At 41.7% G+C, this 26,748-nt stretch overlaps 1 protein-coding gene across 3 annotated transcripts in view; it reads left to right on the top strand.

Annotated features, from left to right (window-relative positions):
- Positions 1-2,565: 2,565 nt before the first annotated feature.
- The window catches only part of Uap1 (UDP-N-acetylglucosamine pyrophosphorylase 1), a 39,644-nt gene continuing 15,461 nt past the window's right edge, over positions 2,566-26,748 (top strand). For all 3 annotated transcript variants that reach the window (XM_045136275.1, XM_045136270.1, XM_045136265.1), the window contains exons 1-4: positions 2,566-2,691; positions 10,011-10,341; positions 20,128-20,332; positions 24,686-24,861. In XM_045136275.1, coding sequence (XP_044992210.1) covers positions 10,062-10,341; positions 20,128-20,332; positions 24,686-24,861 — 661 coding nt within the window. In that variant the 5' untranslated portion in view covers positions 2,566-2,691; positions 10,011-10,061. The remainder of the gene's footprint in view (positions 2,692-10,010; positions 10,342-20,127; positions 20,333-24,685; positions 24,862-26,748) is intronic.

Genomic DNA, 26,748 nt, shown 5'->3' with positions numbered 1-26,748 from the left:
TTAGGAGGATGTGGAAAACATTGAGTAAAAAAATTGACATTTAAAAGGGTGTTTTTCTTATTTCCTAATAGTTCAAAACACACCCTGAGCTACAGTGTGAGCTAAGTCAGCATCATCTCCTGGGAGAATGAGGTTCCTAGTGTTCTTGGGAGCTGTCAGCAGCAAGTCGAGATGCTCCTCACTGTCCGCATTCTCCTGGAAACAGTGATCTCATGAACACTCAGGCCTTGCTCTGACTGAGCTTGAGCTAAGCCAGACTCTCCTGGGACTTCGAATATTCTGCTGGGAAGCAAAAGGGCCAGCTTTACAAGTTCCACAGTCAGCTGAGACCAGCACAATCAGGACAATGAAGGCAAGGCTCCTCTGCTATGGGCTGGTTGTTTCCAACCAGGCTGGAATCACATTATTAAAAAAATATGTACTTTTTGGTAAGCAAGTATTCCCTATTGATGCTTCAAATTTCACAATGTATTTAACAGAAACCCTTATGTGGATTTTTCACCTATTTTTTTAAATCCATGTACAAATTCCTTAGTGTTTTTCTTTAGTGAGATAGCAGGAGTCAGTAAAGGGGATTATGTACCAAGGCCCAGTATCAAAGGAAAGCCTCCAGTACAGTGAGGCTGGTCCTCAGCTCTTTTCCAAACTCTGGGCCTGCCCTGCTGGGAGCCATCTTCATTCCTTTGTTCTCTTCCTCCTCTGAATGCTGAAATCCTATATTAGTGCATTTGCTCCAGCATTTATGTCCCTCTGTTTTGAAAAAGGATCATCCTTCTCCCTGCCTTTATTATTGTTATGAATTCCTTGAGGACACAGAATCTTTTGAATTCCCCTGATGTCTCTCATAAAGCCTAGCATAGAATAACGCAATAAATACATTTTTGAACAATCTGTTCTTTATTGAATGCTGAAGCTGCCAACTTGTTCTCAAGAGAATAGTTCTACTCGAGGGACATCCATACATAAAGATCAAGGGACTCCAGGCTATCCCCACTGTGGTTTCTGTGCTCTTGATTTAAAGCTGCTTTGTAAACAGGAAGTTTGAAAGTCAGAAAAACAAAAAAACCCACATCATCCCATTGTTCTCTCTTTATTGTTTTCCCAAGCCAGAGCTGCCACCATCAGCAGTGGGTGGTGGCATTCACAGCTTCTCAGGTGAGGTGGCATTCTGGCCTGATACCAGAGGTCTTGTGACATGGAGCAAGCAAACTTCTCTGTTCCCTAACACACCCTTCCTTAATCCGTATCCTCCGGTGTTTGCTCTGTAGGTTAGAATTTTTCTTTTGTGTTTGGGCAGTTTAAAAAATTTCCCAAAGACACAAAAGTTACTTAGTAAATGGGAAACCATGACACTCCTTATTAAATTATAAATCTCTAAATGACACATTGGTACTGAGAAACTAGCGAAAAATAAGAATGGCTAGGAAACACTGAAAAAGCTAACAAAGGAAGTTATTAAAATGGAATAAAAACATCTAAGCGACTGAATTTCTCTATGATAAAGCATATGTTAAATCTGTTTGAAATCTCATCGAACTGGATTTCTTTCAAAAACCGTAAAATGCAGCCTGGCGTGGTGGCGCATGCCTTTAATCCCAGCACTCAGGAGGCAGAGGTAGGAGGATCGCTGTGAGTTCCTGGCCGCCCTGGGACTGCATAGTGAATTCCAGGTCTGCCTGGACTAGACCGAGACCCTACCTTGACTCCCCACCCCCCACAAAAATAAACAGAACAAGAAACAAAAACAGTAAAATCCCACACGTGTGCATAACCACAGCAGATTGTATAACAGGACGATTACAGTGTCTCTAGCTGCCCAGCGAGATGATGTCCCCAGACTGAGATGACCATGCTCACTGGACTCTGGACTCACTTTCACTGGCCCGCTTAGCGTTATCTAATATCTGTGCTTGCATTTCATTCTCCCTTCCTTGTGTTGACAGTGCAAACGGGAGCCGGCCTGGCTTTCTGCGTGGGGCTCAAGACCCGGCGGCAGAGGAAGTGAGACAAAAGCAGACAGCCTAAGGTCACAGGGCGCGCCCGGCCTGCGCTGTGTGTGTCCAGCACCGCGTGGGTGTTAGGAAATCCACATCCCCGAAGGACAATGGCAGCTCTGCCCCTTCCCTTCGGCTTCCAGGCAGGGAGTCGCCCCGGGATCCGGGAACCCAGTAGAGGCCCTGGGGCTGACACCTGGCGGCCCCGCCCCGGGGTACCCGAGTTCCTAGCACCTGGCCCAGCGGTTCTCCGAGCAGTGACTCCCTCTGCTGGGCCGGACCTCGCCAGACTGCGCGCACGTAGCCGGCTCCGCCCCCAGACAGTGCGTAAGGGGGGCGGGGCCACGGGCTGACGAGACAGTACGGCGTCCCATTGGCCAGGAGAGTGAGTGACGCGCAGAGGCCCCGCCCCCACCGTCCCTCTGGCACTCGCCCAGTCGCGGGCGCCCGGGTGCTGCTGACGTGTCGCGGCGGCCGGCTTCCGCTCCTCCCCGCGGCCGCAGCCACTCAGGGCGGCGCGAGGGGCGGGGTGGCCGGGGCGCGCGCTCCCTCGGCCCCCAGCTCGCGGCCCGCCCCGCCGCCCCGCCGCCCCGGCCCCCCGGATGAGGGTATATATTCCGTACGGGCGCGGAACGCCGATGACTGGCCGAGCCCAGGGAGCCGGAGCCGGGCGGAGCTGCGGATCGAGTGGAGGGAGGTAGGGACACCAGTCCGCGAGGGGCCGGCCGGGGTCCGGGGTAGGAGGCTGACGGAGCCTCCCCCCGCCCCCACAGTCACGTTTCCGTGGCCACGCGTGGCAGCGACGTGCACGGCGTCGGCTGTGTGGCCACGCCGCGGAGTCCGTCCGCACATCCGCGCCCCATCCCTGGTGGGTGGCCGCGCTGGAGCGGTGTGGGCCGGGCGGTCGGGTGGGTGGCGCGGCGGGGAGGGACCCGGACCTGGACCAGGGTGCCCTGATGGAGGGGGATGCAGGCAGAGAGGTTGGGGGCAGTGTCTCGTGGCAGAGGGGTTTTTGATCAGGGCTGGGAGTGGACCCTCACTTAGGTCGGGAAGAAGAGAGATTCTCACACCAGGGCTTAGGGACAGTTAAGCCAATTTTTTTTTGGAGGGGGGTGTTCTCTAGTGGAAATGAGTGCTCGTTAGAACTCTCAAGTGAGAATGAATTGGGGTGTCTTAAATGTATGAGGTTGGAGTCCCTGACAAGGACAGGAGATAATTACGGGGCATATGACAGGATCAAACCTGCTTTGCTTCGTTTCCCTCAATACTGGCATTAGGAGAGGGTTCAGATTTTTGGGTTTCCCCTTGGTCAAGCAGAAGGATGGGGTTAGAGGGCCGAGAGCACACACGTGCTGAATAGATGAAGAGGTTGATCAAGTTTGGTCTGATGCTGCGCTGTATGTATTTGTGCACGATTTAGGCAATCTGAAATCAGGTGGTAGTGATTATGATAATATGCACTTGTCATCTTGTAGGGCAAAAGTTTAGGGACTTTGACATGAAATTCACTGGGTGTGGACTCAAGGGTTTGCAGGAAACTGAAAGCACTTGTCTATTTCACTATTAGTCAGTTGGCTCACTTAGCTGGGGCTAAAAAAGGTTAGTAGGCTGTGCAGCCAAACAAGATTCAATCAGCCATTATGGCTTAACCTCAGCACCATTTTTCTAAACCTTTTTTTAAAAAATAATTTTATTTATTTATTTATTTGCAAAGAGAGGGAGAGGAGGGAGACTATGAAGGAGAATGGGTGCACCAGGGCCCAGTGCCACCACCAACGAACTCCAGACACATGTGCTATTTTGTGCATCTGGCTTTTCATGGGTACTGGGAATCAAACCCAAGCCTTCAGGCTTGTGCCTTTAACTGTTCAACCATCTCTCCAGCCCTATATTTCAAAAGTTCTAAGAGGCTTACTTACCATTTTAAGTATGCATATACTTATGCATATGCCCCAAGCCTGGTTGTTACAGTATGACTATTACATAACATAAATGAGCATGTATGACTGATAACCTTTGCAGATTGCCAGTGTTCTGCCAGGGTCCAGATGTCCAAATTTACTATGGGTTATTACCTGCATGGATCCATTTTCTCAAGCACCTGATGGTTGTTGGCTGAACAGTCAGTGACTTTTTTTTTTTTTTTTGAGATGGGTCTTACTCTATCCCAAACTGACGTGGAACTCAATCTGTAGCCCAGGCTGGCCTTGAACTCACAGCAGTTCTCCTACCTCAGCCTCCTCAGTGCCGAGATTAAAGGCATAAGCCCCTGTGCCTGGCTTTTGAATGGCTTTTTAAAAGAAAAAAGTTGAACTTATACTTGAAATATAGTATGTTTGCATGTGCTTTGGTAGACAGCCTTCTCATTCTTTACCTTAGAGGATATGTGGAAAAAGTTGGGCTGTCTTATCTTCATGAGTAAATACACAAGCAAGTGAAATTATGTGCACAGGGCCTGATGACGGGGGAGGAACCCCAAACCTCCTATTTATTTATTTTTTATTATATTTGTCTCTCCTTGACTTCCCGTTCATTATAGTGTGCCATATATTCCCTTAAATCCGGACTAAAGCAGGATCACAAATGCAAGTCTGAGAACCATTTCTTGGGAAACAAGATAGATCTACCACTCATAACTTTCTAAGCTACACAGTGATTGAAATTAAATACCCTAGAGAGTATCAAGGCTCAGTCTACTGACTTTCTTGGTTTTGTGTCCACCAACACTCTGGGGGATTTCATTCAGACCATAATTTAACGTCATGCAGTGATGTTCCTGAAAGTGTTGTCCGTAGTTATGTTCTCACCTCTGAACTTGAAACTGCTCTTGTACGGTGCAGTCATCATTTCTATTTGGCTGTCTAATAGTCATACCAAACTTAACAGTCTAGTTCCACACATCCCGACATGTGCTCTGATCATGATTCTGCATCTTCAGTAAATGGCACCACATTTCTGTATTGGAACTGTTGTTTCACTTGTTGAATGCTTTCCTCCCCAAGTGCGCGCTTGCCTTTTTCTTTATTCAGATGTATTCCCAAATATTGGCTCTGTAGAGGGTCTTCCTGACCTCATCTACAATATGCAGCATCGGTCCTGTTGCTTCTTAGTCCTTTCTCCCACCTTATTATTATTTTTTCACAGCCTATTCTTGTGACCCTCGATGCTTGTTTCCTGCATTGGAATGTAGGCATGCACATGGCTGCTTTCTTCACTGTGTTTCCCTGTCCCCCAGATCAGTGTTTGTGAGATAGGACGTGATCTCATTAGAAATTTGCCGAATGAATTAATGACACAGACAAGTGAATTTTCCTTCTTCGTAGTCTGTTAGCATATCTGTACACACAGAATAGAAGCTTTTAGGGATAACCGGTTCACGTAAGTGAGGAGGTTGATTGTAGACCCATAGCCATACAGGATAGTCACATGCTGCATAACAGTGCCACACAGCAGACCTTCGTAGTCCCATGTACTATGAGGGAGCTGAAACCTTCCAGTTGCCTAACAGCATTGTTGTCCTCGTATTGTTGTAGTAGGACACAGCCCAGCCTGCATGCTCTGTGATTACTCCAAGCAAACATAGGAAAAGGTTCCTGTGAAACAGTCTGAATGTTACATGTGCTAGGCAGTCTGAGTACATCCTGTGTGTGCTCTGTGCCTTAATTGCATCAAGAAGCCCGGTTGAGTGATTGACATGTCTAGGTTAGTGTCAGTATGCCCTGTGATGTTCTCAATGATAGAATCACCTAGTGGTTTGATTCTTTGGATCTATCTTTATTGGTAAATGGTACATGATTGCAGCAGCATTCATAACATTTCTGCCCCCATAGCTAACCTGGTTCCTTGAATACATGTACTTTTTGAGCATTTTTCTTACTATTCTGAGTAGATTTTATTTTCCTATATCCTTGGTAAACTTTTTACCCATCCTTGCCAATCTCAAATAATAGTCCCATCATGTTCAGAAGGCACTAAAAGACTCAGTGCTCTCAAGTACATATTTACTTATATCACAGTAGCTAAAGGCATTATAGAGGGTTTTCTATGTGCCAGGCACTTTTTAAAATACTCTTCATCATATGAACTCATCAGTGCTCTTACCCTTAGCAGCCAGGGCTCTTTGTTCGCCTTTGAGACAGGGTTTCAAAGTGCAGTCCAGACATGGGCTCAGCTCTGTAGCCTAGAATATCCTTAGATTCTCTATCCTGTTGCCTCAACCTCTTGAGTGCTGAGATTCAGGACACACTACACACCTGACTGCGTACCCTCTGTCCTCATTTTATAGATGTGAAAAGTCGTACTACAGATGAAGTAACTAACTGAAGATCGCAATCCTGCAACATGGTAGAGCTAAGAACCTAGCCCATCTGACTCTGGAACCCAGTGCTGGTCACCAGCAGATTGTACTGCTCTTTTAAATGAGCCCTTGTGGTGGATTTTTTTTTTTTTTTTTTTTTTAGCATTTCCTCCACTTTAATGAAAAGTATAGAAAGAGCATAGACTTTAGGGTTTCGTACATCTGAATCCACATTCCCATTTTCCTAAGTGTTGGTAACGTAGCCTGAGTCAGATTACTTGACCTCCTTGACTCAGTGATTATAAAGATTATTTAAGTGATGCCTTAACCTTGGGGGGAACATTTTATTCCCATATTTCAGCTGAGATGTCAGTATTGAAAGTATTCGTGACTTGGTCCAGGCAGTTGAGCCAGGAATGAAATCAGTACTGTTCCTTAGGTCTGACAGCTGAGTGATGGGTGTTCCTCTAGGCATGTAGTACAGGATATGGCTCTGTTGCTTTGGATGCTGTAAGATTTCTTGTGGTTTGTAGAAGGGAAAACTGACCAGGATCTCCATAGTACCATCTAAATGGGTGTAGCTTTGTTTAGACTTTTTATGTCTCATACCACAGGTGGGTGTGCCTGTATTTGCTTTCTCTTGTTGCAAAGGCTGTAAGTGCTGTTATTACCACTGCCTCAGCGGATACAAGACATACCAGCTTGTAAATGACATTTAGTGTTCAGTGGCTATGATGAGGTACTTACTATTACCAGTCTCATTTTATAGTTAAGGGATCCGAGGCATGGGGAAGTTATGTGATGCAGAAGAACTCTGGAATTAGGCTCTGTACTACCTTTTTGCATGAAGGGAGAATAGGTTGGTCCTTTGGTGCCTACTTTTCTTTTAACCCTTATATCTAAGTTGCCGTAATGCAGTGATGAATCTTTACAGTGAACCTTAAATTTATCTTTCATTCTTTTCCCTTTTAACTAATCTGGTTCAAACCCTTGGTTTTTCTTTTAAAAGATTTCTTTTACAAATAAAATATAAAATGATATATTTCATTATATTATATATGCATATATGTACATACACACAAGCATATATACATATATATACACACATATATGCATATATGGATATAGTATTGTACCTTGTTTGTATTCACCCAAACACTGCCTTCCCTGGTCCTTCCCCTCAACCGCTGGTCCCTTCACCAATAGTTCCGCTTCTGCTTTCATATACATCTATATGTGAATACATGTGTATACTTAAACTTTTGATTCTGCATATGAGGGAATTATGATACTTGATATTTCTATTAATTTATTAATATTTTGGTTTTTTGTCTTATTCAGAATATCTTTTTAAAAAATTTTTATTGACAACTTCCATGATTATAAACAATATCCCATGGTAATTCCCTCTCTTCCCCAACTTTCCCCTTTGAAACTCTACTCTCCATCATATCCCCTCCCCCTATCAATCATTCTCTCTTTTATTTTGATGTCATGATCTTTTTCTCCTCTTATGATGGTCTTGTGTAGGTAGCGTCAGGCACTGTGAGGTCATGGATATCCAGGCCATTTTGTGTCTGGAGGAGCACGTTGTAAGGAGTCCTGCCCTTCCTTTGTCTCTTACATTCTTTCTGCCACCTCTTCCACTATGGACCCTGAGCCTTGGAAGGTGTGATAGAGATATTGCAGTGCTGAGCACTCCTCTGTCATGTCTTCTCAGTACCATGATGCCTTCTGAGTCATCCCAAGGTCACTGCCATCTGAAAAGAGAAGGTTCTCTAATCACAAGTGAGAGTAGCATTAATATATGGACATAAACATTAAGAGATGTGCATACTGGGCAGTTTGGTGAGCATAGTATATGCATTTAGCCAGACAGCAGCAGACGTCACACTCCTAGGGCTCATACTACCTGTTGTAGGTTTTCAGTAGGGATGATAGCCATTCTGACTAGGCGCCGTTGGCTTTTTGTACTTCTGTTTGTCTTTTAACTTGTTTTCCTGCTTCTAGTTATCTTCCTATAGTCTGTTCTGTGCCATGTCTCCTTCCTGTCATTGAAAGCATGGTGATTTGTGCCCTGTTTGGGTTACTTATGCCCATTACTTATTTTTTGATTTTCACAGGTTGTCATGATCTAGCCCAACCATATACTACCCCATCATTCTACCCAAGATGCTCACATTTTTACTCTTGTCCTATGCATGCTCACTCATGGTCACCAGCATCTGCTTGCTTCTTGACCTCATCTGTGCAGACTACTCAACCCGGTCTTCACAGCCAGACTGGGCATTCTTTCCAACCACTGCCTATCTTCTTGCATTTATCAGTACTAAGTAGTTTAAATATTTCTTTTCTCTTTCATTTTTTCTAGCATTATGCAGCTTAACATTTTGCCATGTGACAGCAGAGTACTCATGCTGTATGCCTTAACTGATTGTTATGCATGTGTCACTTTTCTGTTTGGTTAGTTAGGGTCTAAGTTTTCAGGGAGCAAAAATTTTCATTGCTTCTCTGTTACTGAGATGAAATGTACTTTTTATGATATAGGTGGTCCTATATTCGTGAAACTGCTGTATTCTGGTTCAACAATAGTTATTTTATCATAGGGACAAAGGAGAAGACTGGGAATCCTAGGTGATAGCTTTGAGTTCGGAGGATTAGTACAGAGGCAACAGACGTGGAGAGTGTGAGCCTTCGAGGCCACCCTGAGACTCCATAGTGAATTCCAGGTCAGCCTGAGCCAGAGTGAGACCCTACCTCGAAAAACCAAAAAAAAAAAAAAAAAAAAAAAAAAAGAGTGTGAGCCTTGACAGGAGCCTGCCTGGGTTCACGTCCCGCTCTAGCTACTAGCTTGATTGCCAGGTTTCGTTATGCTTTGGTCTCCTCACCTGTAAAGTAAGGGTAACACTAGTATAGTACCTAGGATGTAATGCCAATTAATATTGTTTTCCTTTTTCTTTTTTTCTTGTTTTTTCGAGGTCTGGCCTTACTCTAGTCCAGGCTGACCTGGAATTCACTATGTAGTCTCAGGGTGGCCTTGAACTCATGGCAATCCGCCTACCTCTGCCTCCTGAGTGCTGGGATTAAAGGCGGGCACCACCACGCCTGGCTACTGTTTTTTTTTTTAAAAGAATCTTTATTTATTTATTTTTTAAAATATTTTATTTATTTATTTGAGAGCAACAGAGACAGAGAGAAAGACAGATAGAGGGAGAGAGAGAGAATGGGCGCGCCAGGGCTTCCAGCCTCTGCAAATGAACTCCAGACACGTGCGCCCCCTTGTGCATCTGGCTAACGTGGGACCTGGGGAACTGAGCCTCGAACCGGGATCCTTAGGCTTCACAGGCAAGCGCTTAACCGCTAAGCCATCTCTCCAGCCCCTGGCTACTGTTTTAAAATAAGATTTTAAAAAAAAATATTGAATATCAGAAAGGAAGAAGCTTATTCCTTAAAATCTAAATTTTTTTGAAAAAATATACAGGCATGCATAGCTTAGTGATAGTGATATGTTCTGAGAGATGTGTTATCAGGCTGTTTCATGACTGTACAGACATAATAGAGCCCGCAGCCAAAGGTGGCTGTAGTCTTAGGGGATCACTGTCATGTATGTGGGCTCTTGTTGACCGAACTGCCGTTAGGCCGTGCTTTATGACAAGTAGGAGAAACCCTCACATCTGGAGGTTGGACTTTGGCGTCTGTACATTCCTTTTCTCTTTTAGGTTCCCAGCTGTTACACTTGCGCTTGCACAAAGCTTGGCTACCAGGACACTATGAATGTCAGTGACCTCAAACTGAGATTGTCCAAAGCTGGACAAGAGCATGTGCTGCAGTTCTGGAATGAGCTGGAAGAAGCCCAGCAGGCAGATCTTTATGCAGAGCTCCAAGCTGTTGACTTTGAAGAGCTGAACTACTTCTTCCAAAAGGCCATTGAAGGGTTTAACCAGTCCTCTCGCCAAGAGAAGGTGGATGCACGAATGGAGCCTGTCCCTCGGGAGGTGTTGGGCAGTGCCACCAGGGATCAAGATCAGCTCCAGGCCTGGGAAAGTGAAGGTACTGAGCGCGTGCCTGTTTCCTGTACTGTGTTCTGAGATACTGACGTTCAGGTAGCTGGATCATGTAGCTGGTACTTTCACGTAACTAGTACTTTGGACTCTCACACTCCCTTAAACCAGGTGACCCACTAGGAAAGTGACGGTCTTGTCACGCCAGCTGAAGTGTCTCCTATCTGGTCTTTGCTTTTCTGACGCCTGACTGGAAGCCTTTCTTGTGTTAGTCCTCATCTACCCTCGGTCTCTTTCCTGCCTCAGTTTCTACACTTCTACTAAATTTCTCTCTCTGAAATTTCTTAGCACCAGCTAAATGTTTCACTTTAAGCTGGTTTAATCTGAAAACCTGCCTTGACCTGACCCTAGCCTGTATTTTCAATCTCTTTCCTCCTGTATTTCTCCCCATTCCTACTGCTCCACACAGTTTTGTTGAGCTAATGATTCACTTTTCCCTGAATATTGTATTATGCCTTTTCCACTCTTTGCTTATGTTTGTCTATAGCTTAGTCTGGCCTCTGTCCTTTCTGCTGCTTAGTTGGGTCACCTTGGTAGGGCATGTCTTGGAGTTTTTCTAGCAGTGGTTCAGTGGTTTTCTGTGGTACTGGGGGTTAAACCTAGGCTCTAACCTGGAATCTACTCTACCATTGAGCCACTTACCTACATCACCTTTATGTTTTTACTTTTTTTAAAAAAAGATTTATTTATTTATTTGAGAGAGAGAAGGAGAGAGAGATACCAAAAGAGTGTGAGAATGGCTTTGAGCCACCACCAATGAACTTCATATGCATGTGTCATGTGTCACCATTTGCATCTGGCTTACGTGGGACCTGGAGAATTGAACCTAGGTCCCTAGGCTTTGCAGGTATGCACCTTAACCACTAAGCCATCTTTCCAGCCCCCTGTTTTACTTTTATTTTGAGACAGAGTCTTAATAAATTGCCCAGGTTAGTCTTGAACTCACTCTGTAGCCCAGGAAAGCTGATAAGCCTTGAACTTACTTGCAATACTTCTGCCTTAGCCTGTAGAGGAGCTGGAATTGCAGGATTGTGCCAGCAAGTGCAGCTCTAATATTTGCTCTCCATACCTGCTATTTACAGCATTTTCTTCAGCACTCCAGGTTGGAATTAGTTGTTCATACCTTTGTTTTGTTCTGCCTTACAGTAATAGTTGTTTACAGTTGTTTTCCTTGTTACCCTGTAGTGAGGGAAGAACAACCACATCTTGCCTGTGTAGTCAGTCATCATTTAGAAGAAAAACGTTTAGTTATTTATTGCTCAGTAATGTTTTTTGAATTTCCCCAAAATTTCCATTTTATTCATATCTAGCACTAATTTGTGCTTTTGAGAATGACAAAATGGCTAAGTTGTAGCTTTTTGGTGTAGTTGAGAGCTTTGGTTTTTATTTTGTTTTGTTTTTTGTTTTTTGTTTTTTCGAGGTAGGGTCTCACTCTGATCCAGGCTGACCTGGAATTAACTCTGTCATCTCAGGGTGGCCTTGAACTCATGGCAATCCTCCTACCTCTGCCTCCCGAGTGCTGGGATTAAAGGCGTGCGCCACCACGCCCGGCTTGAGCTTTGGTTTTTATAATTTATTACTCCTTTGTCGGTAAAAGGTTTACTAAATATTGTAGCCAAGGCCCTTGCACTAGTTGGTTTTGCACTTTGAAGAAATGCCTGATAAAAGCATCTCATGCTTTGAGAGGATTCAGTTGTCATGATATGGGGAACAGACACTAACTAGGTAGATGTTTAACTTTTTCATATATCCTCATTGCAAGAGTAGATCTTCTTTTTTATTTTATGTATTTGATCTTTATGTGAGGTTTTATTTAAAAGGATTTGCAGCTTGAAAATGATCAGCTATTTCAGGAGATGTCTTTTAGCTCTAAAATGTCTAGTAGCAGTTAACTTAGCATCTTGCTCAGAATAGGGGCCTATCATTAAGAAGTGACAGAACATTGCATTTGCTAATTCCTTCCTCCTCCTTCTCTGGGTTTCAAAAGGGCTACTGTGCAAAATAGAGGCTCCCTGACCTCTTATTCTCCAGTTTCCCAGCCAACTATGTTTCTTCTCAGGATTTTGAGAGAGGGAAGTCTTAGAAGTGAACATGTATATTCCCAGGATTAAAAAAAAAAAATTGGGCTCGAGAGATGGCTTAACAGTTAAGCGCTTGCCTGTGAAACCTAAGGACCCTGGTTCAAGGCTCGATTCCCCAGGACCCACATTAGCCAGATGCACAAGGGGGCACACACATCTGGAGTTCGTTTGCAGTGGCTGGAGGCCCTGGCATGCCCATTCTCTTTCTCTGCCTCTTTCTCTCTCTGCCTGTTGCTCTCAAATAAATAAATAAAAATAAAACAAAAAAATTTTAAAAAGTTATTAGAGAGAGAGAGAGAGAGAAAGTACTCCAGGGCCTCCAGCTGCTGCAGTTTAACTCTAGATGCATACACTACCTTGTGTATCTGTCTGGCCTATGTGGGCTTTGGGGAATTGAACCTGGGTCCTTTGTCTTTGCGGGCAAGCACCTTAACAACTAAGCCATCTTTCCAGTCCTCCTCTTGGAATTTTGAGAGAAGGGAGCCTCAGTAGTGACTCTTAGAGAGATTCAAAACTTGACCTTATGTACTGGCCGTCAGCAACAGTCAAGACTGCCTCTGATTGGAATCTTCTTGAGAGCTCTTTGGAACAAATCCACCTTTAGGCTTTTGCATTTAAACTATAGTCCATAGCTGTTAAAACCAAGTATAGTACAAGAAAGGGCAAAGTAAACCTCCTTTTGGCTTCCTATTTGTGGCCTTACTTGTAGGATGGAGAAGATTTTGTAACTGACTCTATATCCTTTTCACTTAGCCAGAAATTTTCATATGTTTGTAAATTCATAACACAATGAAGTTTCTGCAGTAACTTACCAAAGGGAGGAAATTGCATTATGAAGCTATAGCATTAGTTTGCATACAGTGGAAAGAGCCTGATAATTGTATCAAGGACATTTTATTTTTTTCAGTATGGGGTAAAACCATTGACCAATAACTTTAAAATGTATGCTGTTTATTGAAATGATCATGGACTTTGAAACCTAGAATCAAAAATTCTTTATTTCTGTGTGATGAATGCCTATTTATCTCCTTGCTGAAGAGAGATCTTACTTTGTTAATTTTTTTTTTTTAAACTTTATTTAAGAGAGAGAAAGAGGCAGAGAGAGGGAGAGAGAGAATGGGCGCACCAAGGCCTCCAGCCACTTCAAACTCCAGACACATGCCCCACCTTCTGCATCTGGCTTATGTGGGTCTTGGGGAATGAACTGAAGTCCTTTGGGTTTGCAGGCAAATTCATTAACCACTAAGTCATCTCTCCAGCCCTTTAATTAAGTTTTTAAAGTTTTCGGGCCACTTGTGGACAGTGTGACATGGAGCAACTGGAAATTTGTTTTACAAAGTTGAAATTGAAAGAGAATTAGAAGCTTCAAGAATTTTGTTTTACTGATTCTTTAGTTTTCATTTGTGATAACCACCATGGAGACTGGATTTGAGTACTGCCTACCAGATCTGAGAAAACTTGCTTATTTTCTGTATGCTGAAAATAGTCCCCAGGCAGTACACAGAATAATGTGAGGTTTGGTCTAGCTGGTAAAGTGATTGGATTAATAAATGTATATTGGTAGATGAATTTAGCAGAAATAGAGATAAGCATGATTATGCCTTTTTTTTTACAAGAAGAGATATAACTAGAGTATGTGTCTACAGGAGTAATAATGGTTTCCAAAGAGTATTTTTTAAAGGAACAAAATAAGCATGAATTAACTCTTCAATATAAGCTATTAGATAATAGGTGGTTGTAGTTACAGTGGCACCAGCAAGCACTGCTGTCATGTGAGGGTCTTTGCTTCTAGAGTGATCCCTTATTTTCAAGGGTTTATGACAAACAAAAAATTTCTTCCTGACTAAAGCTCCTATGAAAAGCCTCGGTTTGGGAAGATAATTTTTTTTTTTTTTCCAATCGGGAAATCTTAAGTATTTGGGTCCTTTATATTTAGTACAAAAGTGGGAATAAAAGGTTTGAAGTACTTTCAGTGCTCAAAAAAATACAATCACTGTATTGTATATAATGATTTCATAGGTTGATCATGTGTAGTAATTGATTTTAAGGTTTTTGTTAAGAAACTAGGAGAGATTCAATCTTGATTTAAGTCGGGGGGGGGGGAATGGCAGCTGTGCAGATGGATTGAATTTTAGGACAATAATGAAATTCTACCTAGAATGCAAATGAATCAAGGCTGTTTAAGAGTACCTACAACCTGCCAGTAAGCCACCGACCTAGGAGACAGCATATTATATATGTGCAAGCTAGCTTTAGCATAGGGGGAGGGTGGGAGAGGGCTATGAAGAATTAGAGGGGTCTTGATAGAAAAGTTTATAAGCTTGTTTCTCTTCAGTAAAGACTTACCTTGCATCTTGCTGTCAGTAAAGGCAGTTGTTCCTAAAATTTCAGTCACTTAAGTGCACCCACAAAGCAACATGTCATCTTCCTTTTCCCTCTTCTCATTTGCCCAGTTATACCTCAATGTCGCAGCTGCCCTGTGGTACGCAACAGTGCCTTGATCATACCGTGCTTCGTACTGACCTATAGGAGACCTGAGAATGCTTCTCTTACTGCATTTGACTCATGGCCTTGATACGGTCTTTCTTGTCGAGTCCTTACCCCTAACGTAAACGTGTGTGATGCTTCTTGCCTGTAGTAGGTAGCATGCGGAATTTAACTGGTTATTCTTGAATTTCTTTTTACAATAAACCAATTTTTATAATCTTCAAATCTTAAAAAAAAAAAAGAATTTTGTTTTAGTAATGATGCACTGGAAAAATATGATTACTTAATAACATTCTTTTTAAAAAGTATATTTATTTTTAAGCAGAGAGAGAGAGAGGTGTGGGAGAGAAAGAATGAGAGAACACTCCAGAGACTTGTGCCACTGCAAAGTAACTCTGGACACATGAGCCACTTTGTGCACCTGATTTTACATGACTCTGGGGAATTGAACCCAGGCCATCAGGCTTTGCAAATGAGTGGCTTTAACTGCTAAGTCATCTCTTCGGCCCCAAAATACTATTTTTACTTAAAAGTATTTTTTTAAGAGAGAATGAGAGAGAGAGAGAGGGAGAGAGAGAGAGAGAGAGAGAGAGAGCTGGCACACCAGGGCCTCAGCCACTGCAGTTGAACTCTAGACGCTTGCTCCACCTAGTGCACATGTGCGACCTTGCGTTTGTGTCACCTTTGTGCGTCTGGCTTACGTGTGTGAGAGGTCGAACATGGGTTCTTAGGCTTTGCAGGCAAGTGTCTTAACCTCTAAGTCATCTCTCCAGCCCCTATTCTCTTTTTTTCTCTTTGTTTTAGAGAGAACGAATGAGAGAGCAAGAGATAGAGATATATAGAGAGAATTGGCACACCAGGGCTTCAGCCACTGAAATCAAACTCCAGACTCTTGTGCTACCTAGTGGACATGTACCACGTTGCACTTGCCTTACCTTTGTGTGTCTGGCTTACATGGGATCTGGGGAGTTGAACATGGGTCTTTAGGCTTCACAGGCAAGCACCTTAACTGATAAACCATCTCTCCAGCCCCCAGTCCCTGTTCTTTATTTAGAATGCATACTTGTTTGAATTCAGGTTAATTAGTTATTCTACTTTTATACTATAATAATTATTATTCATTATTAGCCTTTTTTCTTGCCTATGAGACATTTCCTTACAAGCTGTAGTATTTTTATTTTGGGGAGGCATGTTGCAGATAGAACACAGGGCTTTGTGTGCTAGGAAAACACTGTCATTGAGGGGCATCCTGGCACCTGAAGTGGTGTTTCTTTACCCTATAATAGTGTTGTAGAAAGTAAGTAGATTACAGAGATAAGTGTGTTTATAACATCTCGTCTACATTTCCTTATATCTAGAATAGTAATGTTTTGATAGTTTTATTTTAAATCAATACATAGCTGTTTTAGAGAAATTAGAAAATATTAAAAATGTCAGGCTGGAGAGATGTAAGGTGCTTGTCTGCAAAGCCTAATGACCTGAGTTTGATTAGCCAATACCCACATAAAAGCCAGATGCACAGAGTAGTGCCTGCATCTGGGGTCTGTTTATGGCAGCTGCAGGCCTTGGTGCATCTTTCTGTCTGTCTTCTATCTCTCTGCTTACAAGTAACTAAATAAAAATATTTTAAAAATGTCAAAGGACAAATATAAACCTTTGCCATCTTACAACCCAGAGATAAATAATCATTAGCAATGTTAGATAGTAATATTTTTTTACACATATACACATGCATATATTAGGACTGTGGTTTGTATACAGTTTTGTAGTCTATTAAGAATTTAATGTGAAAATTTTCAAGTATATTTTGAACCAGATATTTAGTGCAGTGAAGTCTCACAAATACCATTGATAAGTAATTGTTAAATTATTGCTACTTTTGTTTCATCTGTTCCTTTTTTCTTTGTTGCTGTGTTTTAAGGCAAATCTCAAGTATGTTTTTATCCTTAGTTCAGTGTATATTTCTGATATCTACACAACTCTTAACCATATGGTCTTCTCTTCACTAATCACAGGGCCTTATTTATGCCTAATGAAACTCATAGCTATACCTTAGATTATAAGTTTGGATAGAGACTTCCTTGATTAGTCTGCTTTTTTATGCTTAACTTTTTAGGGGAAACACTTTCAGTTGTAATATGTGCTTGAAAATTAAAGCCTCAGCTGGATATGATCATGTATACCTGTAATTTGGACACTTAGGAAATGGAGGCAGGTGGATCAGGAGTTAAAGGCCATCCTTGGCTACCTGGCAAATTCAAGTCCATCGTGGGCTGCATAGGACCCTGTATCAAAAGACAAAGAGAAGACCTAAGATATTTCCTCTGATCGGCTTTTGGATAGCTTTCCTTAATTCCTGCGGGTGGACTAGCCGGCCCCTGCCAGTCAGCTTGTCCCGGAGTGCTGACAGGTCAGGCACGAGCTCTCTTACGCCTGCTTCAGAAGCACCTGTGCTACCTTCCTTGTCTCAGGCCTGTGCCCCAGTTAAGGTGAGTGTGAGGAACTAGTCCAAGCAGGAAGGTATCCAGGAAGGGATTGACCTCTCACAGGCCACTGCAAACTCCTCTGCTTCTTGTAAATGTGAGCAGCAAAGTATTCTGAATCTTGTGGGCTCACGATGCATGACCCCTGGAAATTTCTCACTTGGACCTGAAGTTTTTAATTGTAATTACAATTTTGCATCTAATTTGGTTTCTTTCTAAAAATACATTTTAAAAGAATGTTATTAACTCTTGGGTCCTAGAATAGAGAGATGAAAAGGATGATACAGTGATGTGATTTTCAGTTTTTTTTTTTTCTTATTTCTGAAGATGCTTTAGGATCTGTGTTCTTTAAGAAAATGTATTTTTAAAGCTAGGGTCTTGCTATGAAGCCCAGGCTGGCTTTCAGCTGCTGCTTCTACCCCCAGGTGCCAGGATGTCAGTATACTACCATGCCCAGCCAGCCTTAGGATATGAAAAGTTCATAATGTCCAGATTGTCACATGGGCTAAATATATTTTATGGTCAGTTAAGAATTTTCAGGTAGGGGAAGTGTTACCTATATGAAATTTATAATAGGTCATATAGTTTGAAATAATGTATAACTGCCATATAATGGAATAGCTTACTGAATTTTATTTGCCTATTTAAGTTCAAACAGTGTTTTCTGTGTTGTAAGGCAGATGCTAATTTTAGTGTTGCGTATGTTTGCTCACCACTGCAGCTTATTGTGGGAGCATGGCTCAGCAAATGAGTGCCTTTGTTAGTGCACCCTTCATTTGGTGCTGTGGACAACCACGGGAGCCATGCTCGCTTTTTTTGTTGTTGTTGCTTTCCAAGGTAGGGTCTCACTGTGGCCCAGGTTGACCTGGAATTAACTATGTAGTCTCAGGGTGGCCTTGAACTCACAGTGATCCACCTACCTCTGCCTCCTGAGTGCTGGGATTAAAGACGTGCGCCACCACCAGGCCGTGCTTGCTTTTGAATTGTCCTGGCCTTGACACTTCTTGGACTGCTTTCTTTCCTTTCGCTTTACTCTGTCTGCTCATAAGGTAGATCCAAAAGTGTAAAGAAATTAATTTAGAGACCTTTTCTTAATAATCACAAATGTATATAGATTGTGTTATAACTCATTATAATCATAATAGTTCAGTGGAGGTGAACTGTAAAAGTATATCAACCTGGAAATGTATACCTGGCGGTCATAATTCCAATAGCATTGTTAAAAGGTGACCAGACCTGCAAATAGAGAGCTGAGGAAAATGTGGAAAGCCCGGTTGAAGAAACAAGCACTCACTGTTTGTGGCCAGGTCTATTTGTAAAATTACCAAGAACTTTAATGTAAATATGAAGTTTAGATATCCAGAACAAAGCATCATATTTTGCTTTAACCTGAACTAACATGTGTAGTTTTTCTTGTTTGATAGAGACCCAGTTTCCATGAAGTCTTTCCCTTACAAACTTCTCTGCCTCTTTTCACTGCCTTTGAGTGATAAAATGGGTCTTAAAAATGAGAATAGGAAATGGCAAGATTTTGATGCTGTTTATAATTGAAGCCAAGAGCCTCAGTCTTTCCATAGCTCCCTCTGCTACCCTGCTTTCTGCTGCTAGACTCCTACTCATTAGTTAGGTGTTCTGCCACGAGCTAAACCTCCAGCCCTTCATTAACTCAAAGGAGATCTTGATTAAGTCTTGGTTCAAAGAATATTTTTATTTTTATTGTTTTGGTTTTTTGAGGTAGGGGTTCACTCTAGCTTAGGCTGACCTGGAATTCATGATGTGGTCTAAGGGTGGCCTTGAACTCACGGAGATCCTCCTACCTCTGCCTCCCTATGCTGGGGTTAAAGGTGTGCGCCACCACTCCCGGCCAAAGAATATTTTTGTTTAAGTATTATGATTGGTTATTATAGAAAACTAGTAGATTCCAGACAGAACCAAATCAGTAATAAAAAAAAAAGTCTGAGTCTCATTTTGTTTTGAGTTACTGCTGGGCCATTTGTTTAAAAAGTTTTATACATTTGTATTAAGGTATAATTAAATACAATAACTGCCTAATGGCATGTTTAAGCAAATGTTTACATGAATATAACTACCACCCAGTCTAGATTTGGAACATTTTCAGCACCTAACTAAATTTCTTAAAACCTCTTTTGGGTAACTCCCAAAGCTCATTTGAGTTAGGGTCCTAGCTTCCTATCTTCAGAACCTGGATTTTGAACCATTATAATGTCCTGCTTTTTTTTTTCTAGGTAGGGTCCCCCACTCTAGCTCATGCTGACCTATATATAATTCACTATGTTGTCTCAGGGTAGCCCTGAACTCACAGCGACCCTCCTGCCTCTGCCTCCCCAGTGTTGGGATTAAAGGCCACCATGTGCCACCTTGCCCAGCAATGTCCTGCTCTTTTAACTGAAGACATTTCTTCATAAAAGTTTGCCTAGTGTATTATGTGCTTATTGGTTATTTATTTATAATAAGCTCAAAGTAGTTTAATAGCATCTCATCATTTTAATAGATTCATTCTGAAATCTTGGTATCTTTTTCTTGACCTTCCAACTTTTGAAAAAAAAACTTTGACATCTGTTGGCTTCCTGATTTATCTGAAAAAAAATTTTATGAGTTCATTGACATATATATTCATTTTTGGGTATTTGATTGGGTGATCTAAGTTTAAGTCTCTGAGCTTTTATTGCAGAGATTTTGTAACACAAGTATTTTCTTCTGTAGGACTTTTCCAGATTTCCCAGAACAAAGTAGCAGTTCTTCTTCTAGCTGGTGGACAAGGGACAAGACTTGGAGTTGCATATCCCAAAGGGATGTATGATGTTGGTTTGCCATCCCATAAGACACTTTTTCAGATTCAAGCAGAACGCATCCTGAAGCTACAGCAGTTAGCTGAGAAACGTTATGGCAACAAATGTATCATTCCATGGTAAGATATGTCTCGTGGTGATGTTGGGACATCTGTTTTTTTAAGTTTCCAAACTCATATAAACATATTCACACATTTTTTTCATTGTTTTCCTTAGGAAGTATAACTTACTATGTATGTTAAAAGTAATATATATTATAGCTAGATGGAGGACCTTAGATATACTCATCTCTCTTTCTCTCTCTCTCTCCCTCTCTTTTTTTTTTCCTTGAGGTAGGGTCTCACTCTACCTCAGGCTGACCTGGAATTCACTATGTAGTCTCAGAGTGGCCTTGAACTCTTTGTGATCCTACCTCTGCCTCTCAAGTGCTGGGATTAAAGGTGTGCACCACCACACCTGTTTTTTTTTGTTTTTTTTTTTTTAATCTCTAACTTTTACATCCTTAACTGAGTACCTTAGGAGTATCATTCAGTACTCAGTAACACCTTGGTCTGGAAACTTCATAAAGACTGATAACTTGTCTAGGTTAGAATTTCAGATTGAAACCAATTTCTTTCTGAACTTTGAAGGCATTGCTCTTGTTTCTAGCAATGCTGCTTAGAAGTCTAATGTCATTTTGAATCCAAACTATTTTTCCTTTCTGAAAGCATTTAGGCTTTGTTCTTTAATAGTTGAAATTTCATGATGGCATGGTATGGGTCTGCTCTGAGTACCTAGTGAGCTTTCTCAGGCTAGCCAATCGTGTCTTTAAATACCAGGTTATCTGGGTTTCTCTCTCCTCCCCCACTGCTTCCACCTATACCCCGATGAAAGCTCCTTGAATTTCTCTGCTGTGAGTCAAACTTGTTCTCTCAGCTTCTACTAGTCTGCTTGGTCACAGACTCTTGAGATTACAGGAAATTCTGCTCTGCTTTTCACAAGTTTTTGGTTTTTCTCTCCAGTCACTTTCCCAGAGCAGTTTTGGGTAGAAGCATGCTTTGAGGAGGAAACCAGCTGTGCTTTTGACATCCCTCAAGGCCCTAATCTCATTATTTCAGTCCCATGTGGCCAAGAAGAGCTCTTCTGGTTTCTCTTTCCCCAGCAGCAGCCTGTGATCCTAGTGCACATTCTGTACCATTAGCCTGTACAGAATTAGACAATACCATCGGGACAAGCAGCTGACATCCTTAGTTCCCCTTTGGACAATTTTTCCTCCTTAAGACGTTAGTTCCAGTTCATGTTGCGTCTGTGACTCTGATTCCTGTGAAGATTTGTGGGCCGGTTTTTCTTTTAAAATCTCCCAGCTTTTCTAGTTCTTCTCAACGCAAGTACTGCCTGCTGTGCGCTTATTATTTTTTTTCATCTTGCTTCCTGTGGGGGCTTCTGAGGGAAATCTGGGTGCTAAGCAGCCAGTGTTCTATGTGCAGCCCTGTTTAGAACAATGTCTTCACATACCAAGTGGCTGTTGCATTCATGGTTGTGTTGGGTTTTCTTTGCTCGCCTCCTGCTATCTCTCCATAATGTGTAATTTCTGTTCTTCTACAGAAACTTTAGCCACCTCTTATCAAAATACACCATTTTCTTTATTTATTTATTCACTCAGTGACTTTTAATTTAGTGCTTACTCCTAAGGGCGATTAGTCACTAATTACAACAGACAAAACTCCTGACTTTGGTATAGTTGATACTCTAGTAAGGCCATAACCCTCTGCAGTTGTAATTGTAATTGTGTTTATTTGAGAAAGTAGGAGATAGAGAGAGAAAGAGAGAGAAGGGGGGAGGGGAGCGAGAGAGAGACAGAAAGAGAGAGAATGGGTACCCCAGGGACTTTAGCTACTGCCAACGAACCCCACATGCATATGCCACCTTGTGCATCTAGCTTATGTGGATACTGGGGAGTAGAACCTAGGTCCTTAGGCTTTTCAACTGAGTGCCTTAACTGCTAAACTCTCTCCAGCCCTGTAATTGTAGTTTTAGATAGATTTTTTCTTTTTTACTATTCTAGCATGAATTTAGTTTTTGGAACAATAGCATATGTTTATAGTTTTATAATTGTAATTGGAAGGTGAGCAGAGCCTTGATTCAGATTTTAAAAATATTTTATTTATTTATTTATCTATCTATCTATTTGACAGCATGCAAGAGAGGGAGAGGGAGGGAGGGAAAGAGAGAGAGAGACAGAGAAAGAATGGGCATACCAAGGCCTCTAGCCCCTGCAAATGAACTCCAGACGCATGCCCTACCTCGTGCATCTGGCTTATGTGGGTCCTGGGGAATTGAACCAAGGTCCTTTGGCTTTGCAGGCAAATGCCTTCATCACTAAGCCATCTCTCCAGCTCTTGATTCAGATTTTTTATTTTAATATTTTAATTTATTTGCAAGTAGTTTTACATGGGAATTGAATTCAGGTTGTTAGGTTTTGCAGGCAAGTGCCTTAACCTCTGAGCAATTTCTCTAGCCCGTAATTCAGGTTTTAATAGGAAAGATATTCAGGGCTGGAGAGATGGCTCAGCAGTTAAGGCCTGCAAAGTCTAAGGACCCAGGTTTTTTTTTTTTTTTTTTTTTTTTTTGGTTTTTCGAGGCAGGGTCTCACTCTGGCTCAGGCTGACCTGGAATTCACTATGTAGTCTCAGGGTGCCCTAGAACTCACGGCGATCCTCCTACCTCTGCCTCCCGAGTGCTGGGATTAAAGGCGTGCGCCACCACGCCCGGCTTAGGACCCAGGTTTGATTCCCTAGTACCCACATAAGCCAGATGTACAAGGGGGTTTGTTGTCAGAAGCTAGCGGCCCTGGCACACCCATTCTCTCTCTCTGCCTACCTGTCTGTCTCTCTCTCAAAATAAATGAAACAAATTAAAAAATATTTAAACAAAAGATCTTTAGACTGTGTTGCAGTTATCTTTTTTCTTCCATTTAGGATAGAAATTTTAACTTCAGAATAAACTTTCATAGGGTTCTAAATGCTTACTTAAGTCAGTTACAGGTTCTGTGTTGCAGGAATTCTATTTAATATTGTTAGATTTGTTTTATACATAAGGATTGATAAAATTTCTGGAAGAAATCTTCCTTGAGAGGCAGCTTATGAATGCATCTTATCCAGAAAGGGAACAACACTAAGAAACAAGTGTTTTTGTAGATTTTCTTGAGCTTAATAAATAGATAGCACTCTTTATTGATAGCCTTCCTATATGTACATAATATATATATATATATATTTTTTTAATTTTTTATTTATTTGTTTGAGAGCGACAGACACACAGAGAAAGACAGATAGAGGGAGAGAGAGAGAATGGGCGCGCCAGGGCTTCCAGCCGCTGCAAATGAACTCCAGATGCGTGCGCCCCCTTGTGTATCTGGCTAACATGGGACCTGGGGAACCGAGCCTCAAACCGGGGTCCTTAGGCTTCACAGGCAAGCCTTTAACCGCTAACCCATCTCTCCAGCCCACATAATATATTTTGATCATAATCCTCTCCTGTTACCTTCTTTTTTCATCTTCCCCACCTCTTCCACTGAACTCCTTCTTTCAAACCAGTTCCTCTTCTTCTTCTTTGATATCCTTTATTTAAATAAATAAATAAATAAATAAATAAATAAATAAATAAATTTATTGCCCTTGTCCATCATCCATGACTACATGTTGATGGGCCCAATATTATATCCACGTCTTGTGCAGATAACTATAGTACTGAGAGGTCATGAATGCAACAGCTGCTTAGTGTGTGAAGGCATTCTTCTAAAATATTCCTCTCCATCCTTTGGCTCTTATATTCTATCTGCCCCTCTTCTGCATTGCTCACTGAGTCTTGAGCTGTGTTGATAGACTTGTCTTATTTAGTAATGAACACTCAAGAGTCATTTATTCTCAGTACCCTGATGTATCTTGAGTCTCCTCAGTAGTCACCAGGCTCTGTTAAAAGAAGCTTCTCTGATCACCAGGTAGAGCACACTAATCTATGGGCATAGATAGATATTTGGAGAGCAATTTGATGGGCCTTTGACCTCACAGCCATAGGCTCTGGACTAACATTTTAGTACCTGGCATGAATTCCCTCCTGTGGAGCAGGACTTAAATCCAATCAAGTAGCAATTAACTGGTTGCTCCTATAACATTCATACCCCTATTGCACCAGTGGCCACATTTTGCCTGGCTAGCCAGTTGAACAACATATTTTGCACTAATTCATGTGATATGATTGCTTAAAAACTCTTAATTTTTAAGCTGGGCATGGTGGCACATGCCTTTAATCCCAGCACTTGGGAGGCAGAGATAGGAGGATTACTGTGAGTTTGAGGCCACCCTGAGACTACATAGTGAATTCCAGGTCAGCCTGAGCTATAGCAAGACCCTACCTTGAAAAACCAAAATAAATAAATAAATAAATAAAAAATCTCTTCTTCTTTCTTTTGAAATATCCTTTTCTTTTTGAAGGTATATAATGACCAGTGGTAGAACAATGGAGTCTACAAAGGAGTTCTTCATCAAGCACAAGTATTTTGGTTTAAAAAAAGAAAATGTCATCTTTTTTCAGCAGGGAATGCTACCTGCAATGAGTTTTGATGGGAAAATTATTTTGGAAGAGAAAAACAAAGTCTCTATGGCTCCAGGTTTGTATTTATTCATTTTTGTTTAATGGTGATTTACTTCATGATAACATAAATCATTTCATTTTGATTTTCTTTTTAATGTGCTTTGGATGTTTAACAAGTCAGTATTGGGATGGAGAGATGGCTTAGTGGTTAAGGTGCTTTCTTGTAAAGCCAAAAGACCCAGGTTTGATTCCCCAGAAGCCACATAAGCTAGATGCACAAAGTAGCACATGTATCTGGAGTTCTTTTACATTGGCTGAAGGCCCTGGCGCACCCATTCTCTCTGTCTTTTCTCTCTCAAATAAATAGAAATTTTAAAAAGTGTAAAAATTTAAAAACGTGTTTTTTATTCTTTGCAACTTGGCAGTGATTTAAAAGATGGAAGTATCTGTTGGAATAGGTACATTTTTAATCTTTTGTTGATGTCTGCCATAGGGAACAATTAGAGTAGCATTCAGGCTATTCAGTTTCTTTACCAAGTATTATACACACACACACACACTTTTAAAATTTATATTATATATGTATATTCTTTATTATAAAGAAAAACCAGAAAATATCTGCTATTTAATAAATGAGAGGACTAGTTAGGAATATTGCTCAGTGACAGATCTCTTCCCTAGCATTCACATGATGCTGGGTTCCATACCCAGCCCTGGAAACTAAAAGGGTGAGAGAATAAATTATAGTTTAATAAATGTCATTATTTATTTATTTTTGCTTTTTGCTTTTTTGAGGTACTGCTGTCTTGCTCTAGCCCAGGCTGAGCTGGAATTCACTATATAGTCTCAGGCTGGCCTCGAACTCACAGTGATCCTCCTATCTCTGCCTCTTGAGTGCTGATCTTAAAGGCATGTGCCATCATGCTCAGATTATCATTATCTCTTAATAGTATTAAAATGATGTTTTAGAGACACTAAATGGTAAAAGGAAATCTTTTTAGTAGGTGCAGAGAACACTGTTAGGAGCAGCATATACAGCGTGTGATCAGGGCCCACTATGCTGTATATTCTCGGTAGTGGTTGCACATTGCAGTTTGCTGGTGGCTCTGAGCAGAGCTGGACCGTGTACTGCGTGTGCAGTCACAGACCAAATCTCAGCTTTGAAAATAAACCTGCCACCTCATTCCTGTCTGTGTGCACTGTGCTTGGGGGAAAGGCCAGAAGGAATACATAATATTTTTTTTTTTTTAATTTATTTGAGAGCGACAGACACAGAGAGAAAGACAGAGGGAGAGAGAGAGAATGGGCGCGCCAGGGCTTCCAGCCTCTGCAAATGAACTCCAGACGCGTGCGCCCCCTTGTGCATCTGGCTAACGTGGGACCTGGGGAACCGAGCCTCGAACCGGGGTCCTTAGGCTTCACAGGCAAGCGCTTAACCGCTAAGCCATCTCTCCAGCCCAGGAATACATAATATTAACACTGGCAATCTCCATATACAGACTTGCATTTCATCTGAATTTCTTTTAAAATATACTCCTTTTGGGCTGGAGAGATAGCTCAGTGGTTAAGATGCTTGTCCACAAAGATTAACAACCCAGGTTCAATTCCCCAGTACCCATGTAAAGCCTGATGCACAAAGTGACATATGCCTCTGGAGTTAGTTTGCAGTGGCTGCTTAGTGTGCCCATTTTTTCTCTCTTTCTCTTTGTCTCTCTGCTTGCAAATAAAATATTTAAAAAATACTTTTTTACTAATATAAAAGTTTACTATTTATTATTAGCTATGTTTTGGGAAATTGTCTAATTTTTTTTCAAGGTAGGTTGTCACTCTGGCCCATGCTGATCTGGAATTCACTATGTAGTCTCAGGGTAGCCTCAAACTCATGGTGATCCTCCTACCTCTGCCTCCCAAGTGCTGGGATTAAAGGCATGCACCACCATGTTTGTTGAATCATTTTAATAAT

This window comes from Jaculus jaculus, chromosome 1 (genome assembly GCF_020740685.1).
Source record: "Jaculus jaculus isolate mJacJac1 chromosome 1, mJacJac1.mat.Y.cur, whole genome shotgun sequence".
NCBI lineage: Eukaryota > Metazoa > Chordata > Mammalia > Rodentia > Dipodidae > Jaculus > Jaculus jaculus.
This window is presented reverse-complemented; position numbering and strand designations above follow the sequence as displayed.